Source organism: Micrasema longulum, unplaced genomic scaffold (genome assembly GCF_059751315.1).
Source record: "Micrasema longulum isolate JH-2025_06_02 unplaced genomic scaffold, ASM5975131v1 h1tg001025l, whole genome shotgun sequence".
In the NCBI taxonomy this organism is placed as follows: Eukaryota; Metazoa; Arthropoda; class Insecta; order Trichoptera; family Brachycentridae; genus Micrasema; species Micrasema longulum.
Window position 1 is genome coordinate 25,201 of NW_028278213.1, and position 17,802 is coordinate 43,002.

General features: G+C 31.2%; 1 protein-coding gene across 1 annotated transcript in view; it reads left to right on the plus strand.

The window, feature by feature from the left end:
- LOC148277489 (neuroligin-1-like) overlaps positions 1–17,802 on the plus strand; it is a 93,481-nt gene that overhangs the window by 18,486 nt on the left and 57,193 nt on the right. Inside the window, exon 3 of the mRNA XM_088232827.1 lies at positions 6,259–6,377. Coding sequence (XP_088088953.1) covers positions 6,259–6,377 — 119 coding nt within the window. The remainder of the gene's footprint in view (positions 1–6,258; positions 6,378–17,802) is intronic.

Genomic DNA, 17,802 nt, shown 5'->3' on the forward strand with positions numbered 1-17,802 from the left:
AAACTAAACAAAAGACTCAGACAACCTTTACAAAAGATGTTAAAAATATTATTATTAACAGTAGAATGTGAATTTAAAAAGTAAAAATATTTTGTTAAATGTATGTAACCCGTAAGGGTTTATCAATGAAAATTTAAATAATAAAAAACAAAAAAAAAAGAAAAATAGTTATACAACCAAAATAATGTCATAAAAATTCAACGACCTAATATTAAAAATATTAACATAGACTGGAAGAAAAATAGAATGGGGGAAAACTTTGAACTAATGCAAATGTTATGTCGTACAAGTACCTGAAAATTCCAAAACACTACGGAGATTTCCATTTTGAAAGGGATCTATTGTGCGTACAAATAGCGAGAGGCATTTGGTGCGGGTTGTGCGTTGTTCTTTTATCGTCAGAGTCAAATGACCATCCGAGGAAAAGTAGAGACGAGGAACACATTCTTCTTGAAGATATAAAACATTTCACCCCACTGCCCGAGGCGAGACTACCCAGACAAAGAATGCGGAAGGAAAGTTCCAGAAACGACTTTTCAGATTAAGTTGCTCATGTTCCGGGGAGCACTCGAATAATCCCGCGCTTAACGTGAGTTGAGTTACACTGATTTCGTTTTACGCACAACTGAAGGTCCGACTTTAGAGGGAGATTACGACTTGAATAATATAACTATACATCATGTAACTTTGCTTCTCTGACCGCTTTAAAGCTCTCATGGAACACGTTTTGCGTGGTATTAAATAATGTTTATTGCGCAACTTTGCGTTAAATATGACGGAAATTCTAATTGACTTGTTTGTCAATAATAAACACAAAGTTTTACATTTATTTTTTTTAATTATTAATATTTTCAAATAAAAGACTTTTTAAGAAAAAAAAATTTTTTTGAAAGAAATTACTTTTTGCTCAATTTTTTATTTTCTTGTTTCGTTGACTTTTATAAACAACCAAAATTAACTTTCGTCGATTAATTAAAATATGATTATACAGAAATTCAACCAAGTTATACAGAAAGCAGCCAGTCATAGACTAGTGAAACTGAGATAATGACACTTTTGTTAAAATGGGAGAAAAATCGAATCTACACAACAGTTTGAATGTTTTCGACTTTTGACAAATAATAATCAATGAATACATTAGTTTTTTGATATCACAAACAAGAATTTAATTACGTATCAGACTAGTTTTAATGATTTTTAGAGTACCGTAAAAAAAAAATGTGCTTTGGTTGTTTTCTGCAAATTGAGAAATGCCGTTTTTGTGATCGACACTATTTTCAGAAGGTGATTATAATAGTTTTTTGTACGAAAACGACCTGACAGTTTTAAGCAAAACATAGAATCGACTTGACTGCACTCGATAACACCAAAATGATTTTTTTCGAAATTGTGGACTGGCTGCTTTCTACACAACAACGTTTGATTGTTGTTGGTAAATTTATAAAAAAAAAAGTAGTTTCTGCAGATGACCACAATTACCTTTGTGTGTCTGTGATGTTACATTAGTCTACATACGATACAAGACTTGATATACATATGTCTCTTATGTTTTAAAATGATAATGTTTTTTTTTTAATCTTCAAATATACATTTTCACACTGGATTTGGAAAATTTGTACGACTATTCTGGATTTAAATTTAAAAAATGTTTATCCATATTACGCGAAGAATGAATGTGGCGTTAATAAAGCGATAAACATGTTAAAGAGAGCACGAAGATGGAACTCATAACAAAGAAGAAAGAAAGGCTGTTCTGTGGCTGGTGTTTATGTGAAACAGATTCAGTCGGTTATTGATAGTGATGACAGACACACGCATGTAAGACGAAAGGAGTATTTAAGATTTCAAATTTATTTTGTTAAATCAGGGCTTCTTAGCAGTCTCAAACCTAGGGATTGGTTTTCAGCAAAGTTCTGTATCTCGTCTTCCATTGGTCTTTATTTTCTACAGCCCTCTTCAATTCGCTAAATGTAGCTTAGTTTAATTTTTCGCACACTTGCTCTTAAAAATCCCGTCGGAGGCGCTTCAAATCAGAGCTAAATTATGTATATTTTTATGAGTTATGGAAAAGAAATTATTAAAAATTATTAGTTTTTGAAAAAATTGTTTGATATAAAATATCACATAATGTAAATAATATTGTAAGTTCTGCCCAACATGGCTTCATGTCGTCAAAATCGACTCTCTCTAACTTAATTTTATACGAAGACTATATTTCTAAATCGTTTTTATTGCAGAAGGAAGTTGATGTAAATACAGATTTCAGTAAGGCATTTGATAAGGTGAATCATAAGATTCTCGTACAAAAATTATCAATGTTTGGTGTAAGTGGTCCAATGCTGTGTTGGTTTAAAAATTATTTGACTGAGAGAACACTTACAGTGAAAATTTGTGATACTTTGTCAAATCCTTTTCTTGCTACTAGCGGGGTTCCACAGGGATCGCACCTGGGAAATATTTATAAATGATATAGTTGACATATTTGAAGAAATCGAAGTATTATTGTTTGCGGATGACATGAAGATTTTTAGGACTATTAAAAATGTTGATGATTGTGCTATATTGCAAAATAATTTCGATAAGTTATCTGTATGGTGTTCTATTAACAACCTTCAATTGCATATAAAAAATGCCATATCATGAGATTTTTCAGGATAAAAAATCCTATTTTATTTGACTACTCAATCGGTAACACCGCATTGGATTCAGTTACTGATATGCGGGATTTGGGTGTGATTTTTGATCAGAAATTGTCTTCTATCAGTCACATTAATGATATTAGTAGTAGATCTTTGAAGACGCTTGGGCTTATTTTGCGCATCACTGAGGACTTTAAAAATATAAACACTTTAAAAATTTTATACACCTCCTTGGTGAGAAGCATCTTGGAGTATAATTCTACAATATGAAGCCCTTATTATGCCTCTCACCAAATTACCATAGAAAGAGTTCAAAATACGTTTTTGAGATATGTTAATTTTAAATTAGGAATACGTAATGAATTTCTTAACTATGAATATTTATTTAATATATTCAATTTGATTAAATTAAGGGTCAGGAGAACTATTAATGATTTATTAGTTCTATTTAAAATCGTTAATTCAGTATTGGACAGACCTGAAATTTTGGCCCTCATTGGTTTTAAAGTACCAGTTAGAGTGACTAGGCTAGTACAACTTTATCACTGCAACAATCATATCTCAATATATTCTAGCAATTCAGTACTGAATCGTCTACATGCGCTGGGTAATAAAAATTCGAATTTGGGTGTCATATTGTTATTGAAATTTCCAGCTTATAAACAATTACTTGTAAAGCATTTTAGTGTGGAATAAATATTTTAATTATGTTCTTTCTAAGTATGCATTGGAAAAGTTGTTACTGTATATACTCCACTGTAAATACTTATGTATGTATGTAATGTAAAAGGTACTTGTACCGTTAATTCTTGAAAATAAAATAAATAAACAGTGTGTTTTCATGTTTTTTGCTTTCAAATGTCTCAATTATAGAATTTTCCGTCTTTTGCTTATGAAAACACGATGTTACATCACCGTTCGCAAAGTAATTATTTATTGCAGGTTGCAAAACGTTAGTTGCTCAAGTGACGTTGACATTAAATATTCAAATGAACTTATTTGACTTACTAATTAATAATTAGCAAATCTTGTTTGTATTTTATTAACACATAAAAAAAGTGATAGATTTAAAGTTTGTTAAAGATGAAAATCATATTCTTTGCGGTTTAATGGCTAAGATGCTTTACTCATACATCGAAGGTTCCAAATTTAATTCTCGGTGAATACACAAAAAATAAAATTTGATTTTTTAAAGCGTGGGGGTTTCGTGGTGTAATTAATCATTGTGATTGGCCCCCTGGCCTGTTGCAGAGTAAAAAACAATCCCTACAAACAAAACGTTGATTTTTACAACATACAAAAACTATTTTTGAGGTTAGACGAACTAAATAATAATGTTTTAATGATTACTTTAAAAATGTTTTTTTACTAATGTTTTTTTTAAATCAAATTGTTGTAGACGCTTCATGTGAGTAGGTACTAAATTTGAGCTTTTAAAGAAGTTTTGAAGGATTTTTACAGTAGATATGTTAATTTATCGATTAAAAAGGCCAACAACAAATCATGATAGGCACAGAAATGCCTTAATTTTAATATTGACTTCTTTAAAAATATCTGTGATTAGCAACAAACAAATGGTTTGATCTCCATAAAAAGAAAACAGTCACTCGATGGAAAAATCCGAAAATAATTTCTACGTCGCAAAGGGTTTAATTCTCCATACCTCTATTTCCAAATGTACATATTTCATATTCGGGGCAATAACAGAATTGTTATTGTAGGGGATAAATTCTATCTAACCTCAAGAATATCCGCCTAATATCTCCTTTGTAAGTCTCGCGAAGAACAATACTCCCTCGGTAGGTATTTGTTAGGGACTGGAGATACTATCTTGTCTTTTACTATTGTCTTCGGATGAATGCTTGTCCAGGTTTTGTATGAAACATTAGAAACAAGGTTGACATTTGCCAGATTCAGGAAATCTATTCAATCGTAGTTAGTTTTTTCGGAGGATTCGAGAAGGTGAATTGTTATTTCTCATTCGTTTTTGACAAATTTCACTCAGAATAACAATTAGAATGACAATGGAGTAACATGTTACTTGATAAATTAAATAAAGTGATATAAATATATCGTGAATTTTGGGGTAATGTATGATACGTTATTTTAAAAATATATGCCAACATTTTAAAGTATTTTTGCGGCAAATATTAAACGAGACAGTTATTTTTGTCAAAATGAAATAAAAAAGTTGGCAAGCATAAATATTTGGGTTATCATAATATTATAAAAGATACATTTGAAACACTTTTTAATAACAAAGGCAGAATACAAGTCACGTTTTAAGCGTGCGAAATATGCAAACTGACTATAAGTACTGTGGATGTAAATACTGGCATGTGGTAAAATGTTTAAAAAATACGAACGGTAAGAAAAAGAAGCAAAGTTTACTATAAAAAAAATAATATGTCATATTTAAACACAGATAATTATATCGAAACATGCGCGAAAATGCTAAATGTCTTGGCCGTAAGCACAATAAAGTCTTACAAGGATTAACATATTACAACAGAGATGAAGAACATTTAAGAAAAGGTAATATAGAAGTTTATGTCCATGAAGAAGTATAGGAATTGAAAAAATAACATTTTCAGGCGTTGCCTAGTATGTAGATGAAATAATTCAATTAGATGAATCTCACCTGCATAAATAAAAGTTTCAGCTCTTTAACTTCGCAAACATCAACAGATGAAAGAATTGAAGGAATATAGATGTTCAAATATAGGCAGAATGGTGAATGTTACACAGTGTGTAAAGTGGCCACTTAAACCAGCCACTGACAGGTCATAAGCCCTGTAGATGCCTAGATTTCTATATTACCTTTTCTTAAATGTTCTTCATCTCTGTTGTAATATCTTAATTATGTTAATATATACAGCTCCCCAGGGAGTTGAATCCAGTCCTTGTCTACAAAAATTTGGACAAACTGAAAATATTGTTCTTACAAGGATGTTAACATCTATTTTATAATAGTATATATGAAGAATATTACAAAGCCAATAAATAAATACGCGTATTTGTTTTGCGAAATTTTCAAATAACATGCATTTGTATTGAGTTAACCGGATAAATAATTATTCACTTAGTCATTAAAAATTATTTGTTCATATACCTATAACAAAGGTGTTTTTGTGCATAGTATAAAATACCCAACTCACACGTGGTCGGATAGTCTACTCCGTCTTAACAAACTGAGTTTATTTGCAGTAAATGAATTGTATTTTAAGATCATATTTGTACAAAATTTTACATCAGTTATAATCCCGAAGAGGTTTTGACAAAAAAAAAATCATCAAGGGACCGCAAAATAACAATATTAAAAACAAAACATTAAGAAGGTAATATTGTGTTTGTGTTTTAAACTTTAAACAAAAAACAAAATATTAACAATTCTTAGAAGTTTTTTTTAACTTTGTCTTGCAAATCTCTATCAACGACAATAATTTATTCAACGCCTCTTCAATTTGTGAGTCATTTTTACGTATTGCAAAAAATATCAAACTGTGTAAATGCTATCTGTTACTTAGAATTTGTACCAAACTTCATAGACTTCATTGGCCCTGTATGAATTTCGTTTTTTGATTTTGGTGATGATTGTAATGATTTAAATTTGTTGCAGGACAATGGCTCTCACAATGATGCCAAAAGCTCAGTATGAACAAGTTAAGAAGATGGTTCCATTACTCACCAACCAAAGCGAGGATTGTCTGAACCTCAACATCTATGTTCCTGGAAGTGGTAAGAAATACTTGTAATATTACCATAAGATACTTTTGATTGATTTGGTGTTTATTTTGTAGAACTCCATATTTAAACTTATAATATTAGAAATCAAACACGGATTTGTTATCTGTTATTTGTTATCACGGATTTGGATCTGTTCAGTAGACTGAAATCCGTGTTTGATTTATAATATTATAAGTTTTCATAAGATAATACTTCAATTATACGTGAGTGTCTTATTAAATTTTCGGTTAGTGGTTTTTATACGCCAAGATTGGAGCATCGATGAAACATAATGTCTGTATAAGATAATTATGATGATGGTTAGAAGTAGCTTTGTAAAATTATATCGATGACGTACAAGTTTGCTTAATTTTATCACAATGATTTGCGAGTATGAAAAATATTCCACTTTACTGTGTATACATAAGATAAGAGCATTCAATAAGATCGTAAGATGACATATCGTTGGCGCTACTATTGAAAAACCCATGTAATGTTTAGAAAGCACCAGCTTTCATATAATACGTGTCAAAATTTCTTAACAATATGTGGTTTAATTAAAAAGTTGTAGAACTAAATGTTATTAAATACTTGTGTACAACTACTTACCGACTTTTCTTTGCTTACCGTGTTGTAAAGTGGGTTTTGCATGTTGTTTTAATAGATGTCCCGACGAAGATACGGGTACGTCTCGAAATTGATGGGCATATAAAAGTCGCTAAGTAGTAATAAACAAACGTTCAATAACATTTAGTTGAATTTCTGACCCCAAAGTCAAGAGAAAATACGGGAATACGTTTGTATGTAGAAAAGTAAGACCGCGTTTCCACTTAAGATAAAACATAATTAAGTATACTTACAGAGCATCCTTCGAAATGATTTTACGTAACCATATAAAAAGGTTCGGTATTCTTAAACAAAACCATCGACCTATTAATATACATAGACGCACCCGTAACCCTATATTATTATGATACTAAACTCATGCCCAAACGCTCTGTCCTGTCCCACGCGTAAAAGTAGGAACCTAGGTACTTCATAATAATAATAATGATAATAATATTAATAATAATAATAATAATAATAGTAATAATAATAATAATAATAATAATAATAATAATAATAATAATAATAATAATAATGTTTGAATAATTTATATAGCGCCATTTTTGTGAAAATCACCTCAAGGGCGCTGTACAGTAAATAAATAAATATTTCAGCCCGTTTTGCAGCTACAGAACGCATGGACGGTTGGGATGATAGTTCCTTGTCTCCAATTACGATATATAGGAGCTAGATAACAGCACGTCTTGCAGCTACAGAGCGCATGGACAGTAAGAAATCTAGCCCCTATTTACATTTTTATTTTTAAACATTTTATTTGGCAATGAAGTTTAAAGTTTAAATGATATTTTAAAAAACGAAATAAAAAGCAAATTTATAAAAATAGAAGTTAGATTATAAGTCTTGCAGCTACTGAGCGTATGGACGGTTGAAATTTTTTGACCCCATTTACTAAATTTAGATATTGGATAGTTGATAACATTTACATAATATGATAGATAACATCACAAAAAGTCTTGCAGCTACAAAACGCATCGACAAATGGAATTCCAACAATATAAGAATGACTTTAAAAAGTTAACAATAACAAATAATAAAAAAACACAATAATAATAAGAAGAATTACAAATCGGAAAAAAAATCGTGTTCTAATATTGAATTTAAGTAGGTACCTAAGTACTAGTTTATGTTTGAATTCCAAAACATAAAATAATTAACTTTCAAATATACAATTCTTTTTCTAAATGTCAAACTCGGTTATTCTACCAACATGGTTGCAGTTTATGTAGGAATGCAATTTTCAAAAATGTATTAAATGTGAGTTAATATTATTTTATCATTACCGAAAACACATTAAAAATAAAAAATAAATGGTTTGAAATTATTAGGAATTTAAGTGAAGAATCTTATTGGAATCCATAATAAACGAATGTTGTTAATAAACATTAAAAAAAAACTTTTTTAATACACAAAAAAAACTACATCCTTCCATATTTTTTGTACATGCATTCTCGTCAAATGCAGCCCTGGTAAACGACGAATAAAACATTTACGCGCCTTATTTTTTTTCTGCTTAACAGATTGAAGGTTTTAAGCAACAACTATGCCCATAGCAAAGCTCATCATTTTGCTGAAAACCGAACGTAAATCATTCCTTTAGTTATTTAGGCTATTGAGGACACACATACAAACATTGCCTTTTATACATATAAGATTCTAAGAAGTTATTGAGCAATGTGTTATGATTAATATTTTGATGTTTGATGTTCGTTTACAGATTACTTCTGAGCATTGACTTGCGTAAATAGTAATTACAAATCACTTATGTGTATTAAACTATGTTTTTTGTTCCAACTGAAACGTTTTTAAAACAACTAGGATTAAATTTGTAATTCCAAATGGTATTTTTATTCCTAAAGATACACATTTAGTGTACAAGCGAACCTAAACGTTCAAGCTTTTAAGTAAAAATTCTCGATGGAAGTTCATTGTAAAAAAATAAAAGACGAGTGATACTCTAATCCACAAATTTGGGAAAACCAGTTTTACCAGTTTCATGAACTGGGTTTCCCGAATTTGTGGATTAAAGTATCACTTGTATTTCAAAAGCGAAAGCGCTTTTTGGTCAATTAATAAAATAGTTGAACTAAAACAAAAAGTTTGATTAATATTTTATATAAAAAATATTTTTATTTATTTTATTTTATTATCATAAACGGCAAATCTGCATTTTACTAAAAATTATAAAACTAACATATTTGGCTTAATATTTAAATGTATTTTTTTAAAAACATAAATTTCTTTATACTTTGGCGGCCTCTGTGGTGTAGTGGTCAAGACGCTTGACTCACGCACGGAAGGTTCCGGGTTCGATTCCCGGTGAGAACACAAAATTTAAAATGGGATTTTTCTCAAGCCTGGGTGTTCTGTGATGTAATTCACCGCTGTAATTGGGCCTCCTGGCCTGTTGTGGTGTAAAATAATAATAATATACCTTAGATTTATAAAAAAAAAATAAACCTAAAAGTTTTACAAGATTTATATTTAAAAAAAAAACCTAAAAAATATACACCATATTCAGTAGAAAATTAAAATAATTCAAGAATAAATGTAAAAAGCAAAATTGAATAATAAAAAATTCTACAGTAATACAACAAGAAAATCATAAGTACTGTTTCGTACAGCTGGGCAAAGTAAGCAAAAAACTGTATATTTTATGAAATGCATGAATAAATAAATATAATTACCATTCACCATCTTTAAAAAAGAGCAAAAGGTTAATTCTATAGGAACAATACCCTACACTAAATATATCAGATACGTGGGAATAACTATTGCCGAGTTCATGAAGTCTGTTTAATACGGCATTACAAGTATACACTGTCCGTGAGTTGTTGTTACAAAACGTTAATAATTTATGTGTATTTTCTAGCAAGTTTAACGTGGGAGAGTAGTCTTGTTAATTTCAAACAATACGTATTTTTTCGTATGCCCACTTCTTTATATAAAAAAGTTATTTTTTGCTTCCAAATATGTATTTTAATAAACAGGGTTGGGAAACTTTTTAAATGTTTAACGCATCTCCACAAAAAGTATTCTTTCTCGTTAACTCTTAAGATAAAAACAGAAATACCATTTTAACAAATATTTTTATTAGTACAAAAATAAGTAAGTTTATCACAAAGTATTGGAAATCGTCATTTCCGTATAGTTGTTAAAAGTCAATCAGCACGATTTTCTGTAACAAAAAGGGGCAAACGTAGAAAAATAAACGGAAAAGGCATTAAAAGTATTTTTTAACGTAAACATGTAACGCCATTTTATGTAAAGACGCCATTTTTATTTCAATGTTGTCTTAATGTTAATAGTAAAATAAGTGAATTATTTACAATTCGTTGGAAATGCCCATAAAATGTTTAATGATTCGCTAAATCATGAGAGGCCGTACCTATAAACTTGGAATAAATTTGTGCCCAGGGATAGCAGTAGAATAAGAAAGGCTGTGTGAAAAATAAACATCTAATAAGGTCATACTCAGCATAGAGCTGGAATAGCGTTTATAAAAACGTATTCAATGCTTACACCTGGCTTCGCGGTGATTTTCACCCCCTTTTTAATCGATGGGATAGGCCCGCGATCTGGCATTTATCAAAAATTTTGTAGTCAAATAGGTTGTATTTGTGTTAAATTTATACTTTTTTGTAAACACGCGTTCCTCTCAAAGATTATTTGAATCATCTCAATATTTATTGCGTATAGGCAAAATAGTGAATGTTACACAGTGTGTAAAGTGGCCACTTAAACCAGCCAATGACAGGTCATAAGCCCTGTAAATGCCAAGACTACCATATTCTCTTATTTAAGGTATTCTCCATCCCTGTAATTTGTTATTATTTATTTATTTATTAAATCATACAAAAAATATTTTTTTTGTACTCCCAGGACTTGTTAATCTTAATTACTCCCGAGGGGGTGAAATCCAGTCTTTTGTCTACGAACATTTGGACAAACTCAAATATTGTAATAAATATATTATTATTTATTTCAACATAGCATTTTTTTCTGTGATAATTATTCTGTCTTAACATGGACATACCCTAAAAAAATGAGATTGAATTTATAAATTGTGAATTAATTTAAAATCAATCAATTCAGAAATTAATTACCATTAACTACTAACAAGAAGGAAGTTAATTTAATAATTTATGTTGAATATGCATAAATTGTTTAAAGCATTAAACAAAGAAATTAATTTTGTATGAAATGTTGAGAAACTGCAAATAATAATTAAAAATAATATAAATTGATATAACGATTCTTTATTTGTATCGTAAAACAACAGACATATGTTTGGCAGTGTGAATATAATAATGTATAAGAATACATGAATGTCTAATGCCAATGTAGTACTATGTAAGTAGATATAAAGTTGAAGTTAAGGGCTGTGAGCTGTGACCCAATATAAGAGCTCACCGGAGGGTGTATCCGTTTTGCTCGCGGTGGGGTTTAAGCTGTCGTGATAGTTAATCGACACCTGGCGAGGGCGGGATGAGTTGATAATATTATGCAATGCTTATCCCGAGAAGACCTCTCCACCTGATTATGTATGCCACACGGAACTTAGTTAGGGCCCCTTCGAGCTGTACCTACATAATTCCCACACTTCAAGTCCGACGTTCAACTATTTGCAAGGTTCGAGGGATATATTTTATAATTTATTTGATATAGTGCAAAACTTGCGTGCCTCTATATTATTCGAGACTGCTTTCGCTTCATTTATTCTCTCTCTTACCTCCATATTTTCCATCACTCTATATTCTAGGCTTCATTTCTCTGGAAATAAGCTTTATGTAGTTTCTTCCTAATTTTCTTCGCGCAACATCTTACGAAGATTGAAGGAGCGCTGAAAGAGAAAAAACTTTTCCAGGGAATCACTCTTCCCTTCCACGGAATTAGGAAATGTTCTCACACATATTCCAAAGATCAACATATTTACTTAAACAAGTTTTTCGATGAAGATGCTTGAAATAGAAAAAATCGACATACACATAGACGTTTTAGTAGCCTTTGGGAAATGAAGGACAGTGTATAAATATGCTTTTATCGTGAAAGTTTCTAAATATTAACTAAATGTCATCATTTTATTTCCAAACATAATGGTGCATAAGACACTGCGTTGGTACACCGATCGCAGCGCATCTTGATCATTTTTGTCACATGAAGGTAAGATGATCAGTCTTACGCTTCAGCTGCCAGTCCAGTGACTATAGATGAATCGGGTTGTGGTCCTGTGGCTAGTGTTGCGGACTCACCCCAACTCGACTTTCATTTTACAACTCGTTGAAAATGGCCACCAAAATTGAAATATTTGTGTAAATTATAAGAACGCTAATATTTCTTTTTTTATTTTAAATAAAATATATATATATATTAGTGTAAAAATACTTTTTTAAATAAATATTTCAAGTCAACCATGACGGGAATCGAACCCGAGACTTCTTTGTGGTAGGCAAATGCGCTGACCACTTCACCACGAGGCTGACATAAATTTTTAATTTCTTACTTGCTTACTTATCGGGTCCGGACTTAAGACCTTGCTACTCCAGTGTGCAGCGACAGATATTGCCTTGTCAGTGGCCATCCTCGAATAATTATCATCACAAGTTAACTGGATTCGTAGACACCGCAGCAGATGAGGATCATCTTGCACCTCTCCACAATCGCAGTTCATGTCATCTCCCTCCAGAAAACCCCACCTCCTTTGTATTTGCACCTAGACACTCTTACTTTAGTCTATTGAGAACTTTCCACGTTGGGAAGTTCAACTTGTGGGCAGTGTTTGTGCCTTCAGATGGCATTATCCAAAGCTTATCACCAAGTTTCCCTCTCCACAGATCCTCTCTGATATTTTCTGCAGTGCAGAGGTCTCCAAGTCAATTGTGACTTTGAGGAAACTCCTTCTCGATCCCAGTCTCGGAGGAGACATTGGATGGTCGTAAAGGGAGTGTCTAGGGTCATGGGTCTGTTTGTGTCTCTCTTTTTTCTTTATAAGTTATGAAAAGTTTTATTTTATTTTGATCCATCTTGTGTCAATAAAACAAAACTTTTTTTTTACTACCTACTCGTATCATATTGTTAACGCTAGGGTGTGAATATATTTGAACTATGTATGTTTTTCTCATTGAGATATAATACAAAGAGATAACACTTCATACAAATTAGAGCTAAAAAATCATCCCTAAAGGAAATAGAATGCATCCCCAGCGGAGGGAGTAAGTGCTTGTTTGGCAAGCAAAACATGGAGTTCATTAAAAAGTACTGACTGTTTACATCGGTCTACTGTAAGTTCTTTTCAGTATGTCGCTCCTTTCCACATACGCGTTACCTTTGTTTGTCGTTTTGCTTAGCGCCCGATTAACTGAGTAGGACCGAGATAGGAGATAACTCAGAAATTGTAACATATTAATAAGACATTTTTTGACATTGAAATAGCTATTTTAAACAAGAATTGATTAAGATAAGAACATTACTTGCCGGTGAAAGGTTATACTATCGCTTTTCCAGATCAATTTGTGCAGTATCTTAGCGTACATATTGGCATTTTAGTAATTGTGAGGAGAAAAATAGCCGGAGAATTCTCGCAATAGGCTAAAATTTGTTGTATCAAACATATGCTAACTAACCGCAGGTTAAAAGACCATCTTTCGAACGCTCATGCTTACTCTAGTGACATATCTTAATAGTTTTTCTTTCATTTCCCTGTGGTGATATAATAGGTTTGGAAGATAAAAATAATCAAGTGATTAAACAATACATACATAAGGTTTCTGAGAATAATCTAGGCCAATTTCTTTATTGATAAAATATAAAACTTTTTAGTGAAATGAAATAAGATGAATATTTGAATTTGGATTACCTTCATCAGTTTTTATGCCCATTAAAATTATTTCGAACTAAACAAATTAGGCTTTAAAAATTAAATCGGGTTGTGGTCTCGACCAGACACACTACGAGTAGCTTGTGTTGCGGACTCACGGGGCAGAGGCCAGAAGATCAAACCCCACTGTATCTCAACTTGATTTCCGTTTTCTAAAAGTGAGTTATTTGCAACTCGTTGAAAATGGCCACCAAAATTGAAATATTTGTGTAAATTATAAGAAGAAAAAAAAGATAAAATACGTTTTACCCACACTTAGAGAATATCTTCGAAGAATATTTTTCTTTTAACCTTTATCAGCACCTAGGTGCACAACGCACTTAATTGCACAAAATGCAGCATATCTTACGGTGCGGAGATACGTAGGCTTTAGTTTAACCATTATTTTTTTTATTTAAATAAAATTGCGTCTTTATAATTTCCAAAATGTTTAAATTTAAATTCTATTCTCAAAAAAAAGTTTTTAAACAAAGTTGAAGTAAAGTGGGGTTCGAACCTTATACCCGTATGCAGAGACAAACCTTAAGGTGAGGAAAGTACATTCTATTGTCTTCACCTTCGGGTTATTCTCCGCATTTGAAATTAGAATGTACTTTCCTCACCTTAAGTTTTGTGGTGAGGAAAGTACATTCTATTGTCTTCACCTTTGGGTTATTCTCTGCATTTGAAATTAGAATGTACTTTCCTCACCTTAAGTTTTGTCTCTGCATACGGGTATTAGACTTCAAATTTGTGAGTCTGTTACACAACTACGGGACAAAACCCGGTTAAAAAGATTTGTTGTTTTATTTAAATTATATTAAAAGTAACCCTTAAAAAATAGTAGCCCATCTTGTACATCACAAGGAGTATTAAAATAAAGCAATAACACATAGAATAACGATGTTACACTGGTTCATGCCGTTATAACAAAAAGGGCGTAATTTCCAATGATCCTGAAATGTAAATTTTTGTTTTACATATTTGAAAAAAACCATAAACTTTATTTACTTTCGAAAATACTCAAATTACGTATATAAAAAAAAAGTAATTATCATGGTTTATTAACAAAAATAACATTGTCATTTTAAAAAAATATTGGCCGACATGAAATAATGTTGTAATATCAAGAGGAAAAGAGCTATTTCAGTGTCTTATATAAAAAGGCGTAAGTCTACAATTTATTTGTTGTCATATAAATTAAGGTCGAAATTTTATTTATTCAAAAATACTCCCGTTATATGCAAAAACAGTGTTATTTTTTATTTTATTTAAAAAAAATTCAAGTTACGTCTTCATTAAAGTTTCTTCTTCGGCAAATTACAATGCCAATATTTTAGAAAAAAAGGGATAAGCTCTTTTTATTTGTCCGTTTTAGAAATAGTATTAATTTTTAGAAAATCTAACATAATCAATAGCAAACGAGTGAAGGCGTATATAATAAAATAAACAAAAAAAACATAATCAATAGTTCAATAACACAAGTAAAACGGATAGAGAATTTACACTTTTATAACTTTGTAAGGCAATTTGGAATACAATTTAGTTTCAAACACTTTCACTTTGAAATTCACTAAGGTATGCGTTCGAGTCAAGACGAAGTGTGAAAAGACGATAGAAGTTTGGTGTAATCTATACCAAACGCGTTACAACTTGAAATAGAAGTCCACAAAATATATATTATAGGTACGCGTGTGTATGGAATTACGCAAGTTCAAATAAGTTTTCATCCAAGTAAAGGTTTCATATGTTAAAATAAGTGAAAAGTTGGTGTGGGATTGTTTAAAATGGATTACTTTCTTGACAGGTATTATTTTGTGAAAATAAAGTAGAAACTTATCTTACGTACTATTAACATGATTTAAATTTATTCAAAATAACTTGAAAAAAAAAAAATTAAATAAATAAGGGGTACATTGAACTATTTTTATTCCTACCATGTAAAGAACGCGGAAATATGACAATGTTTTTTCAAAATCAAAATGTGTTTACAAATTACAACACAGGTGAAAAAACTGTAAAAGAAGGGAATAAGTCTAAAGTGCATTATTTTATTGATCTTGGACTGGTGCCTGAATGGTATGAATGATCACGTAACTTCTTTCCTGTAACAAATGACCGAGATATACTGCGTGTGTTTTTCTAATGCAGTGATCTTTGCATCATATAAAATATGATTATTTTTCGAAAAAGTATTGTATTATTCTTCAAAATTTCAATCGTATTTTACAAAATGAACGTCGAAATAATTATTGCAATTTCACATACCACGATTAAATAATGCACTTATTATAATATCACTTTACTTTTCAGCATCTAGAGGTGTTTCACTATACGCGGACTGATTCTATGCACCATCGTTTGCGGATAGGGGTTAGATGATGATGATGATTTTATGGATACCCTTGACCGAAAATGCAGTCTGTCCGTTGGAAATATTAGAACCAACGTCGAATTCTATTCACCTCTGTCAAAGATTCTCAAAACAGTTCATAAAATCTCAGTAAACAGTACTGTCGATGTGTGGTTCCGCAAAGGCGAGCGAGCATCCAATAATCAAGCTGTGTTATCATTCCTGCGTTAATAATGACACATTTGATATGTCTGCCTAGATCTTTCCATGACCATGTCTACCATACTTTTGAATAGTTTCTAAGATTCTAAGGCTGTATTTTTTTTTAGTTTACGATTGTTTGGTTTAAATAAAATAATATTTATCACCATTATAAGCTCGACAGCCTACTCTACTCTTGTCGGTCTACTGCTGTTCTTCTCCAGTTCCTCGTTTCCAACATTATCGTATCCGTACTGATGCAGACCGTTCATTGCATTTGGGGCCTTCCTAGTCTTCGTCGTCCTTGTGGCACAGAGAGAGTTAGGCGTTTAATGGGGTTTTTGCCGTCCATTCCAATTATCTGTCAAGCCCACCTTGAGCGCTTCACCTTGATAAAGTTTACTACATCGGGTGCTCCATAGATTTTAATATACTACATGACGTTAAGGCCAATCTATCAGAGCTTTCATGAGCCTGTTGATTGGTTAAAAAAAATGAAAAAGGCTGATCTATAAACTAACCTATAATAAATAATTAAGAAACTCAACAATTCGTGATGTAGTGTAGTTTGTAATGTAATAGAGAAATATCACATACCACGAATACCAGTAAAAACATGTGAAATAAATTTAGAAAAGATAATTGTATTTTTAAAATCAATATCGAATAGGGAAGAATTGTTTTCTTTTATAATTTAAATAATTAGAAAATATGTCTTCACAAAAACGTTACATGTTTGGCCTTGACAATTGTGACGTCAAGATTCGTGATGATGTTCCATTTAAATTTAAACGATCAAAAACAAAGTTCAAAATTTAACCGAATCGGGACGTTTTAGGGGCGTGGCCAATACAATGAACAGTTTTCGCAAGAATTTGATATTATCAATAGAAAATATTTTTTATGCTAATAGTAAGTACAAATAGACTAATAAATACCGTCGGTCTCGTGGTGTAATCGTCAGTGAGTTTGCATACCATGCAAAAGGTCTCGGGTTAAATTCATCGGATTGATGTTTTCTTCTAAGGTAGAGATATTATTTTATTTGATTGCAAGTATTTAAAATGGAATGTCAAAAATAGGAAAGTGAGTGTTCTCGACACCTCTTTTTGATCGCGTTCAATCGAGGAAATAAAGCTGCAAAAGCTGATCGCGACATTTGGGATGTGTAATTTGGTGTTAACATAAATTTTGGCTTTTTTTTCCAAATTAAGAAAACAAGCGGACGTAATAAAAAATATACAATAAATTAGTCAATAATGATTTCTTCTTTATTATTTTACAGAAAATCAGTCACTAACTCACATCATCTTCACTGTGCTGCAAAAATTCGTGAGCAGCTTTGGCTTCTTTATTACCTCGATTGAACGCAAACAGAGAAAGGAGCCGAAAATACTCACTTT